The sequence below is a fragment of the Staurois parvus genome, unplaced genomic scaffold, assembly GCF_062004578.1.
Source record: "Staurois parvus isolate SC_StPar_1 unplaced genomic scaffold, SC_StPar_1.0 ptg000285l, whole genome shotgun sequence".
Classification (NCBI taxonomy): Eukaryota; Metazoa; Chordata; class Amphibia; order Anura; family Ranidae; genus Staurois; species Staurois parvus.
In genome coordinates, this window is record NW_028318081.1 from 1,513,780 (window position 1) to 1,532,121 (window position 18,342).

General features: G+C 43.4%; 1 protein-coding gene across 1 annotated transcript in view; it reads right to left on the bottom strand.

The window, feature by feature from the left end:
- The window catches only part of HS3ST6 (heparan sulfate-glucosamine 3-sulfotransferase 6), a 104,933-nt gene extending 90,008 nt beyond the window's left edge, over nt 1-14,925 (bottom strand). The window contains exon 1 of the mRNA XM_089682113.1: nt 14,250-14,925. Coding sequence (XP_089538239.1) covers nt 14,250-14,713 — 464 coding nt within the window. The 5' untranslated portion in view covers nt 14,714-14,925. The remainder of the gene's footprint in view (nt 1-14,249) is intronic.
- Nucleotides 14,926-18,342: the final 3,417 nt, after the last annotated feature.

Below are 18,342 nucleotides of genomic sequence, written 5' to 3' on the forward strand. Positions count from 1 at the left end.
AACACAGGGTTGGGGTGTACACATACTGCCACTGTGGTGTTTTGTGGCCGTGGCAGAAATTCTGTCCTCTGTTGCTTTATGTGGGCACAGTGCCTGCTGAATGTGACCCATTCAAGTGAATGAGGCTGCTCTGCAAGCACCCCGTAATTGTGTGCAATGAACTTGGTTGCAGTGAGCTAGTGTGGGGTTCTAGGGGTTAAAGCAGGTGATAAAACATCTCACTGCCTGCCAACTGCTCTCTGAAGAGTGATCTGACTGCAGATCACTGTTGGAAGTGCTTTAATAAACTCTATGGAGGCTCCTAGGCAGTTCAAACCTTGGGGCCCCCTTGAAAGTTTCTGGAGGTTTCTCGTGTGTGCACTCTAGCAGGATAACATAAGTCAGAAGTAAGTAGTGCGCACGGCGGCTGCTAGATGGAGATAGCCATCACTGATGTACATTATACGTACATACAGTTGTGTTCAAAATAATAGCAGTGTGTTGAAAAAAGTGAATAAAGCTCAAAATCCTTCTAATAGCTTTTATTTCCATCCACACAAATGCATTGGGAACACGACACATTCTATTCCAAATCAAAACAGGAAGAAAAATAGATCAAATTTGTGTTGTTCCTCTAAACAAATTGAAGAAAAGTGAATATTAGACGGTTCAAAAAAAATAGCAGTGTTTGTATTCTTCTTTACAAACTCAAACATTCACTATATAAACTGAAAAATATTTGAAGATTTTGCTTTCCTTTGAATCACTTAATGAATATTTGGTTGTAGTCGCACTGTTTCTGAGAACTGCTGTACATCTGTGTTGCATGGAGTCACCCAACTTCTGGCCCCTGTGATCAGGTATTCCAGCCCAGGATGATTGGACCACATTCCACAGTTCTTCTCTATTTCTTGGTTTTGCCTCAGAAACTGCATTTTTGATGTCACCCCACAAGTTTTCTATTGGATTAAGATCCGGGGATTGGGCTGGCCACTCCATAACGTCAATCTTGTTGGTCTGGAACCAAGATGTTGCACGTTTACTGGTGTGTTTGGGGTCGTTGTCTTGTTGGAACACCCATTTCAAGGGCATTTCCTCTTCAGCATAAGGCAGCATGACCTCTTCAAGTATTCTGATGTATTCAAACTGATCCATGATCCCTGGTATGCGATAAATATGCCCAACACCGTAGTATGAGAAACATCCCCATATCATGATGCTTGCACCACCATGCTTCACTGTCTTCACAGTGTACTGTGGCTTGAATTCAGTGTTTGGGGGTCGTCTGACAAACTGTCTCCGGCCACTAGACCCAAAAAGAACAATCTTACTTCCATCAGTCCACAAAATGTTGCGCCATTTCTCTTTAGGCCAGTCAATGTGCTCTTTGGCAAATTGTAACCTCTTCAGCACGTCTTTTTTCCAACAGTGGGACTTTGCGGGGGCTTCTTGCAGATAGCTTGGCTTCACATAGGCGTCTTCTAATTGTAACAGTACTCATTGAAACACTGCTATAGGGCGGCACAGGTGCGCAAAATCACATATATATCTAATTTTGCATTTCTGGGTAGGGGGCACGTGCCCTACCCGTGCCGCCATTTGTGGCCGCGGCTTTCAATCACTGGGTGCCAGTTTTCATAATACAATAGCTGGCAGGGGTGATTCCTCCATCCACGCTGTTTGGAGCTGATGAGGCAATCGATTTTTTTCTCTCCTTCACCCGTCATACGGTGTATAAACAGCTTGAGAGCCCTTTAAAAAAATATCTAAAGCCGATTTACAACATTTTTTTTTTATTAGAGGAGGAAACAGTTAATTTAATAGTTTTTGGCTATCTGTGTCCTACAAGGGAGATGTCCCCTCACTTCCTGTGCTAGACCAGAACTCTCCAGACTGTCTAAGCAAAGGGCCAGTCTACTGTCCTTCATTCTTTAGGGGGGGGGGGCTGGACTGTGGCCAGTGGGAGTAGAAAATGTCCTGATGTCAGTGGCAGTAAAAAATGCCCCATGACTGGTATCAGCGGTAGGAATAGTGCCCCATGATTGGTGTCAGTAGGAGGAATAGTGCCCCATCATTGGTATCAGCGGTAGGAAAAGTGCACCATGATTGGTGTCAGTAGGAGGAATAGTGCCCCATCATTGGTATCAGCGGTAGGAAAAGTGCACCATGATCGGTGTCAGTAGGAGGAATAGTGCACCATGATCAATATAAAGTAGGAGGAATAGTGCCCCATGATTGGTGTCAGTAAGAGGAATAGTGCCCCATGATCAGTGTCGGTAGGAGGAATAGTGCCCCATGATCGGTGTCAGTAAGAGGAATAGTGCCCCATGATCGGTGTCAGTAGGAGGAATAGTGCCCCATGATTGGTGTCAGTAGGAGGAATAGTGCACCGTGATTGGTGTCAGTAGGAGGAATAGTGCACCATGATCGGTGTCAGTAGGAGGAATAGTGCACCATGATCGGTGTCAGTAGGTGGAATAGTGCACCATGATCGGTGTCAGTAGGTGGAATAGTGCACCATGATCGGTGTCAGTAGGAGGAATAGTGCACCATGATCGGTGTCAGTAGGTGGAATAGTGCACCATGATTGGTGTTAGTAGGAGGAATAGTGCACCATGATTGGTGTTAGTAGGAGGAATAGTGCCCCACTGTTGCTGACAGTGAGGGAATAATGCCCCAAGGGCTGGATAAAATGAAGCAAAGGACCACACCTGGCCATCGGGCCGCTGGAGACCATTGCTATAGACACAACAGGGGAGAAAATCTTTAAAAATGAGGATCCCCGGTTGCCAACCATAGGTGTGAGTGAAATTAGAGGTCCATTCACATGCAAGCATTCTGTGTCAGTCCATTAATGCACACAATGCAATGCCTGTATGTGGCTTACATTAGGACAGCTCATTCATTATGAATGGCCTGCAAACCACAAAGCATGCCGTAATGCACGGTATATGCACTGAGGTACGCTGTGATGCATTGTGCTGAGTTAAGAGTTGTCATGTCATTTTCCCAAACCTTTGACAAACATATTAAAAAACTGAACATTTTGTTGAAATGTATCATTTTTGCTATACAGTGTATATTAGAGGCAAAGGTCAAATTAAAGTGTTACAAAACCCACAACAGTAATATCACTTTAAGAACCATATACAGTGAATTAATGGAAAATAGTGCAGCGCTTCTCCCAATAATTCAAATAAATAAACAAATATGTGTACTTACGTAAATAAACACACAATGCAGTGCCAAACACAATGTGCCCAGTCACCTAGGTGACCTCAAAACATGATATCCACAACTAAAAAGCAATGATAAGGACCCTTACGGATAAGGGATAAAAAACAAATAGGTGAAATGTGCCAAATGTGACCACCAGGGGCGGACTGACTATTTGGAAACTCGGGCACTGCCCGAGGGCCTGGGGTCAGTAGGGGGCCCCATGAGATGCCCCTGGTACCTTTTTCATAGGCTTTTTTGAGTTTGGGCAAGGACACAGGGGCCCCATGATCCCCTATTGCCCGGGGGCCCCATGAGTTGTCAGTCCGCCCCTGGTGACCACACTAGAAAACACATATGAACACACTAAATAATCTGATAGTCCATATAAAAAATAGGTGCTGAATATGCTCATGCAACGTGCAAATGGTGTTGTAAGATCTGTAACAGTGTCAGCACACTTCTTTCACTGTGGCTACAATGCCTCCTCACCTCCTTCCGGTGACCCCAAGGGGCCAAAAAGCCTTCAGGATCACCCTGGATCCTTTACAATCCTGGCTGGTACCAATCCCCCTGTAGTTGGTTTCCTACAAGTTTCCAGGTCTCTCAGGTAGGATATTCTGTGGAATAGTATCTCACCAGCACAGTGAGCAACAAAAGAGATCCTCCATAGTGCAGTATTTAGTATGCCAAAAAGACTCCTTTATTTAATATAAAAAAAGTGCCACTCACATATTATGCAGTCCCCCTTCCTCTCCGATGTATGGGTGTACTGCACGTGTCATACATCGGAGAGGAAGGGGGACTGCATAATATGTGAGTGGCACTTTCTCAATCAGCATGGACTGTTTGTAAACTTCATGCTGCTAGCGTTAGTAAAGAAATAGGAAAGTATATCATATTTACTTGTTTTAAATTACTTTTACGTTTCTTCACTTACTTCCTGGTTTCTTGCCTAGGCAGAATGATGTCATACATCCCAGGAGTCTTCTGGAGGGGAGAAGGGGCTTTCCCAGTTAGGCATACCCTCCTGCCTGAGCTAAGGGCAGATGGATTCCAGGAAGTCAATGCTGCATGAATCATCAGAAACGCTAGAGAGGGGGGGGGGGGGCATGGATAGACAGGGTGGTTTTATTTAAATATTAAAAACGAATTTAGCAGCATTTTTGGTTTGTGGTGCTCAGATACACTGTAGTACGACTTGAAAAGCACCAAACCGCACTTCTGAAACTCACTTCAACAAATGGAAAAAGGCATAAAACATGCTTAAAAATGCTTAGTAGAAAAAAAAAAATGCAGATGTGGATGACTCTACGTGCTGTGCGATCGTCTCCCCTTACAGGAACATGACTCAGTATCCAGAGAATAACAGTGGCTGAATTCACAAAACATTTCAATATCTACTCTGCAACCAATCAGAATCCTTCCTGGTAGATCACATGACAAGAACGGTGGATGGCATTGCAGGACCATATGAAGGTCTGAGAAGGCGGGTTCCATGAGGACCACAGAACTGTGACATCTCCCACCATAGAGAAGCATGGTCACTGCTACAGCTGGAACCATCTATGAACAGAGGGCAGCCGTGTGGAATATGCAACGTACAGTACAGCAGTGAGAGGGGAGAAGTGAAGAATATGTAATGTACAGCACAGCATTCAGATGGGAGAGGTGTAGAATATGTAACATACAGCACAGCATTTGGAATATGTAACGTACAGCAAAGCATTCAGAGGGGAGCAGTGTGGCATATGTAACATAAAGCACAACATTCAGAGGCAAACACTGTAGAATATGTAACATACAGCACAGCATTAAAAGGGGAGTGGTGTGGAATATGTGAAATACAGTACAGCAATCAGAGGGGAGCAGTGTTCAATATGTAATGTACAGTACAGCAATCAGAGGGCAGCCGTGTGGAATATGTAATGTACAGTACAGCAATCAGAGGGCAGCCGTGTGGAATATGTAATGTACAGTACAGCAATAAGAGGGCAGCCGTGTGGAATATGTAATGTACAGTACAGCAATCAGAGGGCAGCTGTGTGGAATATGTAATGTACAGTACAGCAATCAGAGGGCAGCCGTGTGGGATATGTAATGTACAGTACAGCATTGACATTGGAGAAGTGAGGAATATGTAATGTATAGAACTGCATTCAAAGGGGAATGGTGTGGAATATGTAACATAAAGCACAGCATTCAGAGGGAAACACTGTGGAATATGTTTAATACAGCACAGCATTCAGAGGGAAACACTATGAAATATGTAACATACAGCACAGCATTCAGAGGGGAGCAGTGTGGAATATGTACCATACAGCAAAACATTCAGAGGAGGAGTCATGTGAAATATTTAACATACAGCAAAGTATTAGGATGGGAGCAGTGTGGAATATGTATTATACAGCACAGCATTCAGAAGGGAAAGATGTGAAATATGAAGCAGACAACAGAGCATTCAGAAGAAAGTAATGTGAAATATGTAGCCTACAGCACAACATTCAGGGGGAAGCAATGTAAAATATGTAACATACATCACAGCATTCAGAGGGCAATCCCGTAGAATATGCAAGATACATCACAACATTTAGAGGAGAGCAGTGTAACATATATAATGTACAGCACAGGATTTAGAAGGAAATAGTATGGAATGTGTAACATACAGCACAGTATTTAGAGGGGAGCAGTGTGGGATGTGTAATGTATAGCACAACATTCAGAGGGGAGCAGTATCGAGTGTTTAACGTACAACACAACATTCAGAGGAGATAAGTGTGGAATGTGAAAACATGCAGCACAGTATTCAGTGGGGAGCAGTAGAATATGTAATGTACAGCACAGCATTCAAAGGGGAGCAGTGTGGAATGTACTTCAGAGGGGAGCAGTCTGGAATGTGTACACATACAACACAGCATTCAGTGGGGAGCAGTGTGGAATGTGTAACGTACAGCACAGCATTCAGAGGGGAGCAGTGTGGAATGTATAACATACAGCACAGCATTAAGAGGGGAGCAGTGTGGAATGTGTATGCATACAGCACAGCATTCAGAGGGGAACAGTGTGGAATGTGTACACATACAGCACAGCATTCAGAGGGGAGCAGTGTGGAATTTGTACGCATACAGCACAGCATTCAGAGGGGAGCAGTGTGGAATGTGTAACGTACAGCATAGCATTCAGAGGGGAGCAGTGTTGGATGTGTAACGTACAGCACAGCATTCAGAGGGGAACAGTGTGGAATGTGTAACGTACAGCACAGCATTCAGAGGGGAGCAGTGTGGGATGTGTAACGTACAGCACAGCATTCAGAGAGGAGCAGTGTGGGATGTGTAACGTACAGCACAGCATTCAGAGGGGAGCAGTGTATGATGTGTAACGTACAGCACAGCATTCAGAGGGGACCAGTGTGGAATGTGTAACGTACAGCACAGCATTCAGAGGGGAGCAGTGTGGGATGTGTAACGTACAGCACAGCATTCAGAGGGGAGCAGTGTGGGATGTGTAACGTACAGCACAGCATTCAGAGGGGAGCAGTGTGGGATGTGTAACGTACAGCACAGCATTCAGAGGGGAGCAGTGTGGGATGTGTAACGTACAGCACAGCATTCAGAGGGGAGCAGTGTGGGATGTGTAACGTACAGCACAGCATTCAGAGCGGGGCAGTGGGGAATATTTAACATACATTATAATATACAGGATGGAGCAGTCCACATTATGTCACATCCAGCCCAGTGTATGAACAGAGGCATTTTTGCTCAAGCATCATCCAGTTGCAGCATCTGCTTCCTATGCTGAGATGATGGCTCTCAGATGACACAATGTAAATCCTGCTGCCTGTGCAGTTCTTGGCTGTCTTCATACATGCCTGAGACAAATCAGTCCCTGCTGCAGCCTCTCACCTTATGACTTGCTACAAAGTTACGATGTTACACTGTTGCAGTGTGATCACTGGGGGAGAGGAGACTGGACAAATGCTGCCTCCCACCTGCAGCAGACTGATGACATCATCTTAGCCTGACTTAGCCTTGGCGATGAGATTGTTTTTCTCGATAAATGTGGATCTTTTATAAAACGTCGGTCATTTATTTATGCAGACTTGTAAAGTTACTGAAAGGTCCACATTAAATCACCACTGTAGACATAAGAAGCTAGAACAAAATTCACAAAACGAACAAATATTTTGTATATGGAGTTGGCCTTTAAACATTGTTTACTCAAAAGAAAAAAAAAAAACGCACTTCGCATACGTAACTGCAGCTTCTAGTCTCCGCACGCCGCTGTTCCATTTAAACTCCAGGGCAGACCTGCTTGCCTCTCCAGCAGCCTTGGCGATCAGATATATTTCCCCAACAATAAATCTCTCTGCTTCAGCCGGCACAGCACAGCTAATAAATCCCGGGATTAATTTACCAAAAAGACGCCTTATATAATGCAGAAATAGATAGATTGTGATAAGGCCGTCTCATTTGACACACTGACTGCTTCTCTGAGGCTCGGCCCGTAATGACCGAGTGATGTTTAGGAAGAATTAAAGTGTAATTCCGCCCTTCAGGAAAATCAGACATGGCAAGGCAGGACCATGAAATCATCAACAGTGCTGTGCTCACCTAGTACGCTTCTACAGCCTTTTAGTAACACACTATGGGGGGGGAGATTTACTAAAACCTGAGCGCTCACAATCTGGTGCAGCTGTGCACGGGAGCCAATCAGCTTCTAACTTCAGCTTGTTCAATTAAGCTTTAGCAATAAAACCTGGAATCTGATTGGTTTCTGTGCACAGTTGCACTCTCCAGTTTTAGTAAATAAACCCCATCTGTCCCACAGTGACAACGTTCACCCTACTGTATGTAGCGTTGTCACTCTACAACAGGACTACAAAACCCTCTACTTTCTTCTCCATAACATAGGATGAGGTGTTCTGTAGTCCACAGAGACTACTGATAAAAATGCGGTTTCAGTACAGCATTGTCAGTTCACTATCAGGGGCGGACTGACCATTTGGGAACTCGGGCACTGTCCAAGGGCCTGGGGTCCGTAGGGGGCCCCATGAGATGCCCCTGGCACCTTTCATAGGTTTTTTTGGGTGTGGTTTAAGTGTGGGCGAGGACACAGGGGCCCCATGATCCCCTATTGCCCAGGGGCCCCATGAGTTGTCAGTCTGCCCCTGCTCACTATTATTATACAGGATTTATATAGCGCCAACAGTTTGCTCAGTGCTTTACAATGTAAAGGAAGGCAATACAGCAACAATACAGTTCAATACAAGAGGGCTTGGAGGGCCCTGATCCTGGGAGCTTACAATCTAAGAGGGAGGGGAGTTATTCACCCACCTGATTTCTGGCGGAATCAACAGGTATTTTTTTTGCACTTATCAGAGATAACAAAACACTTAAATTCACCTACAAGTAACACACTCTCTTCGCTCAGGGTGACAACCGTCTCCCACTATACTGTAGGTATGAAGTAGCTGTCACCCTAGGATGGGACTACAGAACACCTCCCCCCTATTCTGCTTCATAACAATGGGGAGGGGTTCTGTAGTCCGACGGAGAGAATTAATATAGGGTTGATAAAAACAGTTGAGCATTGTCAGCTCAGTACGGGAAGTTATCAGCTCACTTAATTTCTCGGAGGATCAACAGGGTTTGTTTGTTTTTTTATCAAACAGATATAACAAAATGCTTTTATTTGTATATTTATCAGGCCAAAAGGAAACAATCAGAACCGTTCATTGTAAAGGCCCAATCACAGCACGGCATTCGGAAACGCACGTGTGTTTCCTGCAAAGCGTATGTTTTTAGCACATTTTTAATACCTTGCGTTAAAAAGTTCAGCAAGGCAAGACGCATTTTGTGCGTTTGACATGCACTTTCTTCCTGCAGGCACACGGGAAATACAATTGTGTGACTTGAAAAACACATACATTGCTTATTATTGGGGGTGCCATATTCATTGCTTATAACACACAAGAAAGAGACAGCGGATGCAGCAAGCAGGGATTTTCAAAAACGCAACACATTGCCCTGTAAAGCGCCATGCACACTTCTCCATTTGGAATCACCGACAGAGTCACCGCGATTCCGCCTGCGATTCCAATTCAAAGTAAAATGTGCAAAATATTTCTGGGTTCTGTAATTCCTAATGGTACCCCAAACACAGTGCGATTTTGCTGCGATTGTCTCGGGACAGAATCACGCAAAATATGCTGTAAATTGCGCCTTTAAAAAAAAACGCAGGAAGCTTGTTGCCCAAAAAGGAGCAGGAGCTTCTTTTTGGTGACAAATGCTCACAGAGCAGCCTATTGAAGTGAATGGGCAGCCCTATGCACGACACATGGAATTGAGTGTAAACTGCATGTAAATAAATTCGATCAGGGAACGTTCGTTTCCACTATGTCAGATCTGAACGGCAACGCACAGATTGAACAACTTCATACTGGTAACTAGTTTTCATGGGCTTTTAGCTCGCTGTGAACCACCATTGTAGAGCACATGAAATGCGATGGCGTGGACAGCTCTTGTGGATGATGGATGCCAGTCTGAGCCACGGCGCCCATGACTTTACAATGAAATGCCAGCACTGGATACACACAGCCAGATATTCTCTGACACTGGATCTGCCATATCAACACAACATATCAGAGACAGCATAACCAGCATTCAGACTCAGCACAGTGTGTATGGGGCTCCTGCGGCTATCCAGGTTTCTGCTCTCAAACACAAGGTGCTAAAATGACTGATTTTCCACTGCTATGTCCTCAGTGAACACACTGTAATTCTACATAGCAAAACATGATTTCCACAGTCTGCAGCACAATGCTACAATATTGATCTCTGATTCTATATTTCTGATTAAGGGCTCATGTACACTGCAGCTGATAAAATCATGTTTAAGAACTGTTCAGCGTTTTTTTTCAGCAGCCCCTGAACTCTCCCTAATGTTTTCCTCTGTGTCCATGTACACATCGTCCTTTACAGGCAATTGAGTTTACAGTCATTTTTTGAAATGCAGAAAACTTGCGTTCAGGAGTAGATGCTAACCGCGTTTATAAGCGATTGCGTTTGAAATTTTTTTTAACTCTTCCATTTCCAGATGCTGTCCAGAGCCTTTTTTTATCATGAAAAATGCATGCAAAGCGTTTTCCCGGTACTCAAATGGACCCGGTACACCATACTTTGAGGTTTCACATGAAAGAAAATATGTTAGACATTGCTGCAATAATTTCTGCACAGAAATGAGCCGGAACACAACCAAACACCACAAAAAAAAAGACAGCTAATCTCAACACATACTGCTCTCTCTGCTTCTACTCTCTCTATTTCCCTCAAAATGGCTGAAATAGTTAATTTTTTACTATTTTTCAGTGCATTCTGAGCATTTGGGAAGGTCTCCTGAGGTTATCTTTAAAAAAACGCTTCTAAACTCAAACACTCATAAATGCGCATAAACGCGGTATGCAAACGCAGCTAAACAGACGTTTTTTAACCTACGTTTTCCAGCAGTCAGTTTCCATCGTTCAGAAATGTCCCGTGTACATGGAGCCTTTTTAAAGCAAAATAATGAATGTTGCTGCACAGACCATCCCTGCCAACAGAACTGCTGATCAATCATGTTAGAATGTTAAGGGAGATTCTGTCTGCAAATATGAAAGTGTCACTTTTGTATCTATAGTGTGCATGTTGTCTATACTTCATACAAATGCAATATCAGAAATTCGTTACACCCAAAATCATAAACTGAAACAATACTGCAACACCCTAGACACAAAAAGTCACACTTTCTCCCCTGAAAGTCCAAAGTCAAAGTAAAAACTTTCTCAGCGTCTGTGAAATCCTCAAATCAATACAAATTTGTGCTCCTAATCAATCCACCTTCATGAAAGCATTCCTTCGTAATCCATTTGTAGATCAAAAAGAAAGAAACTCTACATAGTGCATTATCCCTATGTCATAAAACGAAAAGATAATCAAAAGCCCAGTGTTAATTGTGTACAAAAAACACCCAATGTTCACTTCTAAGCGGTTGTATAAAATATTCGTACCCTATCTAAACTTGTGTGTAGCTTTAAATCTCATTCCATAACAAAATTCCACAAGAACCGGCGTTCCGAGGCATCCTTCCCTCCATAGGTGATACCTCCGAAAGAACATATAATAGTGTAATATCCTTTGATATCTATAAATAAGTGCTCCTCTCCTCCACAGCACTAATGCAATGTGAATCCACTCTCCACCGCCTTCCAAACCATGAACCTTACCGGACTGCACAATCCACAAGCATAAATATTAATGGCTTTCCTCATCCGACATTACTTCAGCTCTCAATGTCCGCATGGTGCCATAACATGGGTCAGAAACAAAACCATATGGTGTAGTATGTCTTCTAGAATGGGGCTAACTTATTAAAATTATGCTTACAATCAGAAAGGAATAAAATTGCATATCACTTGAATACAGAACTCATGTGTCCCCTTGGTACCAGCGTTCAACATACAGAACCTATCTCAAGATGGCGGCTCCATAACTTCTGGTCTACGTCTACATCCGACATCACAACCTTGACGCGTTTCGTCACTTCTTACTTCTTCAAAAAGGCCCTTTTTGAAGAAGTCGGAAGTGACTAAACGCATCAAGGACGTGACGTCCGACGTAGACGTAGACCAGAAGTTATGGAGCGGCCATCTTGAGATAGGTTCTGTATGTTGGACGCTGGTACCGACGGGGACACATGAGTTCTGTATTCAAGTGATATGCGATTTTATTCCTTTCTGATTGTAAGCATAATTTTAATAAATTAGACCCATTTTAGAAGACATACTACACCATATGGTTTTGTTTCTGACCCATGTTATGGCGCCATGTGGACATTGAGAGCTGAAGTAATGTTGGATGAGGAAAGCCATTATTATTTATGCTTGTGGATTGTGCAGTCTGGTAAGGTTCATGGTTTGGAAGGCGGTGGAGATTGGATTTACAGTGCACTAGTGCTGTGGAGGAGAGGAGCACTTATTTATAGATATCAAAGGATATTACACTATTATATGTTCTTTCAGAGGTATCACCTATGGAGGGAAGGATGCATCGGAGCACCGGTTCTTTGTTACGAAATGAGATTTAAAGCTATACACAAGTTTAGATAGGGCACGAGTATTTTATACAGCCACTTAGAAGTGGGCATGTGGTGGTTTTTGTACACAATTAACACTGGGTTTTTGATTATATTTTCTCTTTATGAAATAGGGATAATGCACTATGTAGAGTTTTCTTCTTTTTGAGGTACACGTGGATTACGAAGGAATGCTTCCATGAAGGTGGTTATACTTCATACAAGTCTTCACTTTCCCCCAGATCTATACTCACATTGTCCACAATGCAATATTAGCCTCCTCACTGAGTTCATAGAACATTAGAGCACACAACAATTGTCCATAGCAAGGCTCTCCAAACCTTCTAAGCAAAGGGCCACTTACTGTCCTTCATGCTTTAGGAGCGCCGGATTGTGGCCGTGGGGGTAGAAATGCATCTGTGCCTCGTTCATTTTAAAGGGAAGTATAGTGCCCTGTTTATGGTATTAGAAGAGGGGAATGGTGGCCTTTCATTGGTGTCAGTTGGTGGAATGGTGGCTTGTCATTGGTGGCAGTTGGTGGAATGATTGCCCAAGGACCAGATAAAGGCAAGCAAAGGGCAACATCCGGCCCCCAAGCGGCAGTTTGGAGACCACTGGTCCATAGTGTACTGCAAGAACAAGGGAGGCAGGTGCTTCTGGAGAAAGAAAGAAAGAAAGAAAGAAAGAAAAGGATAGATAGATGATAGAAAGAAGGAAAGCATAGAAAGGAAAGATGAGATAGATATATTGATCGATAAATGAAGGATAGGTCAGTATTAGATAAAAGAAAAATGCAAGAAAAGACAGAATAGAAGAGAATAGACCCGATAATAGTTCAACGTTGGATCGATAATATAGAATATAATATATAGATATAGAAGAGATAATAGTTTCAGTAATAGATTATATACTGTATGGTATATAGATGTAGAAGAGATAATAGTATACAGGTGATATATAGAGGTAGTAGAGGTAACAGTATATAAGTGGTATATAGATGTAGTAGGGGTAGCAGTATACAGGTGGTATATAGATGTAGTAGAGATAGTTGTATACAGGTGGTATATAGAGGTAGCAGAGGTAACAGTATATAGGTGGTATATAGATGTAACAGTATACAGGTAGTATGTAGAGGTAACAGTATACAGGTGGTATATGGAGATAGTACAGGTAACAGTATATAGGTGGTATATACATATATGAGCGGTAATAGTATGTAGATGTAGTAGGGATAGTTGTATAGGTGGTATATAGATGTAGTAGGGATAGTTGTATAGGTGGTATACAGAGGTAGTAGAGGTAACAGTGTACAGGTGGTATGTACATGTAGTAGGGATAGTTGCATACAGGTGGTATATAGATGTAGTAGGGATAGTTGCATACAGGTGGTATATAGATGTAGTAGGGATAGTTGCATACAGGTGGTATATAGATGTAGTAGGGGTAACAGTATACAGGTGGTAACCTATAGATTGTATATAGATGTAGTAGAGGTAACAGTATACAGGTGGTATATAGATGTAGTAAAGGTAACAGTATACAGGTGGTATATAGATGTAGTAGGGGTATCCTATAGGTGGTATATAGATGTAGTAGAGGTAACAGTATACAGATGGTATATAGATGTAGTAGGGGTAACCTATAGGTGGTATATAGCTGAAGTAAGGGTAACCTATATAGGTGGTATATAGATGTAGTAGGGGTATCCTATAGGTGGTATATAGATGTAGTAGGGGTATCCTATAGGTGGTATATAGATGTAGTAGGGGTATCCTATAGGTGGTATATAGATGTAGTAGGGGTATCCTATAGGCGGTATACAGATGTAGTAGGGGTATCCTATAGGTGGTATATAGATGTAGTAGGGGTATCCTATAGGTGGTATATAGATGTAGTAGGGGTATCCTATAGGCGGTATGTAATGTAGGGGTCCTCCCCCATCTCACCTGTACCAGTCCAGACCTTTGTCGTAGCACCTGTCGAAGAAGTGGGGTTCAGCGCCCAGCGCCCGGACATCGGGGTGCACCCGGAGGAACTCGAGCAGCGCCCGGGTCCCCCCCTTCTTCACCCCGACAATGATGGCTTGGGGAAAGTTCTTGGTCCCGTAGGCGCTGTGACCGGAGAGGGGGCTGTGCTGCGCTCGGTGCTGCGCTGGGTGCGTACCGTTCATCCTCCGGGGGCTGAGCTCGGGTCTCCGGTAGTCCGGCAGCAGGGTCGGCGCCGACTCGCCCGCAGAGCGCTGTCCGTCCGATGCGCCGAGCTGGGTCTCGCAGGAAGAGCCGCTGAGGCAGTAGAAGAAGAAGGTGAAGAGGAAGATCATAGTCAGCAGCAGGGAGACTCTGGGCTGAGCCCGCAGCGCTTCCAGGTGGGCGGCAGATCCGATGTGGGGGTTCAGGGTGCCGCATCCCATGAGTGGGTCCGGGGGGCAGGGATGGCCGGCATGGCACAGCTGTGCCCACTACTTCTCCCCACCGGGCTGCGATCTAAGTCCTAGGAGAGTGGTGTGTGGGGGGAGGGGAGGGGGAGAGGGGGCAGCATCGTCCATCTACCATAGATCGCACAGGAGCGCTCTGTACAAGCACCGCACACACCGACAGACTTTTCCTGACTACAGCGTGCTCTGTGCTGGTCGGGGGAGTGGAGGAGCCAGCCTGACATCTGACAGCTCCTCCTGGAACATCACCTCCCAGTCCTCCCATCACAGCTTCTCACATCACACACTTACCTCTGTCTGGCAGCACTCTGTACCATGACAAAGTAACGGATTACAGGATACATTGTTACTTCCCACAGCCGATCTGTATGTACCTGATCGTTACATTGGACACAGACACAACAACTTTTATTTGTTCCATTCTGGATGAAGTGGGAGAACATCAGAATGTGCACCATGTATGGTGAGGGCTGGGCTCCTGTGTGAACCATGGCTGGAGAAGCTCCATCACATTCATATGGGCTGTGATGGCTCCAGGATAGCCTGGTACCCACCGTGAGAAGGTCGCACCGAAGTGCCAATCAGCGTGTAGTCGGAGTGCTATGGACTGGAGAGAACATTCTCCCACGACACTGTCGAGCTGAGCCAACATCGCTTCATACTAAGTGGGGGGCCATTCTGTGCTTCTGATCATGCCCTGGGGGTTAACCCTTTGAGGACCAAGGGACGTATTTGTCCCATGTTTGTAATTGCGTGTATCATCCGATTAAGAACTTAAAACTCTTTTTTTTTTTTGGTTTGAGTCAAAATATTAGTTCTTATCAACAAACAACAAATGGATCTAGCTTTTTGCCAATTATTTCATTAAATGGCTTAGTTACAGCAACTGAAGTGTACGAACTTTAAAAACAAAAAAATTGATTCTTTTGGCGTTCCAAAACCTTACGGTCCTCAAAGGGTTAACCAGTTATTTCTGTATGATAACTGTACAAATCAAACAAAAATCAAACATTGTGTTCACAAACAATACATGTTCTCTAGCTTGCACCCTCGGTTTTTGTCTGAAAAGTCAGAATCGGTTGTCAAAAGCATCATAGTAACGATCAGATAATCGGCTGATCGTTCCTTGTACGGAAATATTTGTACGATTTTCTTATCGTGTGTACAGACCACGACACTGACCACAGCATAGGCAGGGCACTCCGCAGCTAGGAACCCAAAGTCTGCAATCCACTATCAAAGTCCGATGAAAGAAAGACATATTGCTAGATATATAAAGAATATGTCAGAGATAAAAAGATGACAAAAAGAAAGAAATTAAGAGATATATAAAGAATAGGTCAGTATATGAAAGAAAGAAAATACAGACAGATTGATTATTCAGCATACAAGAAATAAAAAAAAGATAGATAGATAGATAGATAGATAGATAGATAGATAGATAGATGCAAGAAGAACCAAAAGAAACATATATTAATATATAAAAAATGTCAGATATAAATAGATAGATGGATAAAAGAAGAAATAAAAGAAATACAGATAATTCAGTATATAATAAGTAAAGAGATAGATATCAGACAGACAGACAGATATGCAAGAAGAAACAAAATAAACATATATTGATATTTAAAACATATGTCAGAAATAGATATTAGATGGATGGACAGATAGATAAATACATAGGAGATAGATAGATAGATAGATAGATAGATAGATAGATAGATAGATAGATAGAAAATAATGAGATAGATGAAGTGGAAAGACAGAAAACAGTTTGCAATCTACTTTAAAAAGTCCAAGTAAAAAAGAATAAAAGAATGAAAGAAAGATGTCTTGATAGATATAGAAAGAAAGAAAGAGAAAATAGACAGATAAAGGGTTGGTCAGTATAGATAGAAAGAAGGAAAGAAGAGAGAGAGAAAGAAAAAGAAAAAGTAAGAAAGAAAAGGAAAAGAAAAAAAGATAGGTAGACAGACAAATAGGAAAATAAGATTGGTCAGGAAAGAAAGAAAGAAATAAAGAAAGAAAAGAAAAGGAAGAAAGAAATAAAAGGTTTAGCCAATCAGCACTGCCACTCCAAGTAAGTCTGTGCTGCTGAGAATGGACAAATGCTGGAGAAGCAGTCTCTTTGTCCTGCAGAGCACACATTCACTCTAAAGCTGAGAGGAATCCACAGACTGTTACTGTCAACCTTCTTCTGGAAATGCTATCTCCCTGGCTGTCTTTGGTCTGAATAGTTTTTTAGCCCCTCATTTGGAGCCAGCATGTATCTCCTAATCAGAGTGCCTTTCCCCCATACATTAACCTCAAAGGGTCTCAGCATATTGCAGTTGTAGAAGGAAAGTGTATCACTTTCTGTGTGAGAGATTGGAAAGATCCACTTCCCTTTAGTCCTCTGTTTTCTGGTTCTCTCACTAACATCCACACACCGCAAGACTGAGGAGGGAGGGAAGAGGATGTCACTTGCCAATAAATGCATATATCTGTCCCGTAGCCATCCAGACCTCATGGCAGGGTGGGCATGGCCATGGAAGATATTTGGTCTATGACGTCACCAGAGATACATCACTCTTTGGATTTGTCATTCATCAAGACTGACATGGATCTAAATTACCGGAAGTCAAGATTGATGATGAATTTATATAATTCATCATCATCATCATCATTCATCAAATGTGTGGTTTCCATATACTTTCAATTTTTTTGTGAATGAGTAACCAGGGGTACCATATACTCCTTCCCCCTTCACATAGAGGGCCAGTATCTGGGGTCAGCCTTCATTTTAAAGGGTGCTTCCAGATTCTGATGAACCCCCCTTGGCAGACCCCCCACAACCACCAGGCCAGGGTAATTGAGAAGAGGCCCTTGTCTTCATCAATATAGAGAAATTATACTTTGCAAGGGAGTTCCCCCTGGCTCAGTACCCTCCTTATATAGAAGACATTTGCCAGTTATGGTCTAGGAAGGGGGCACATGCTCACTCTCCTTCTTTATGCATTAGCCAAGCTGCATGCTCAGAAAACAGTCTAGTGTTGATTTGGGGGGGAACCCTTTCAGAGTTTTATTGTGTGTCCCCCTTTACACCTATACCGGTATACAGGGCTTGGTATAGATCAGGAGCAGGGGCGGACTGACCATTTGGGAACACGGGCACTGCCCGAGGGCCCTGGGTCAGTAGGGGGCCCCATGAGATGCCCCTGGTACCTTTTCATAGGCTTTTTTGGGTGTGGTTTGATTGTGGGTGAGGACACAGGGGCCTCATGATCCCCTATTGTTTGGGGGCCCCATGATTTGTCCGTCCACCCCTGATCAGGAGTCTCCAAACTTTCTAAGTTAAGGGTCAGCTTACTGTCCTTCAGGCTTTAAGGGTGCCAGACTGTGGCCAGTGGAAGTAAAAAATGCCCCGACATTACTGTTGCATCATTGGTTCTAATGGGAGGTATAGTGCCCCATTGTTGGTGTTAGTTGGAGGAATAGTGCCCCATTGTTGGTGTTAGTTGGAGGAATAGTGCCCCATTGTTGGTGTTAGTTGGAGGAATAGTGCCCCATTGTTGGTGTTAGTTGGAAGAATAGTGCCCCGTTGTTGGTGTTAGTTGGAGGAATAG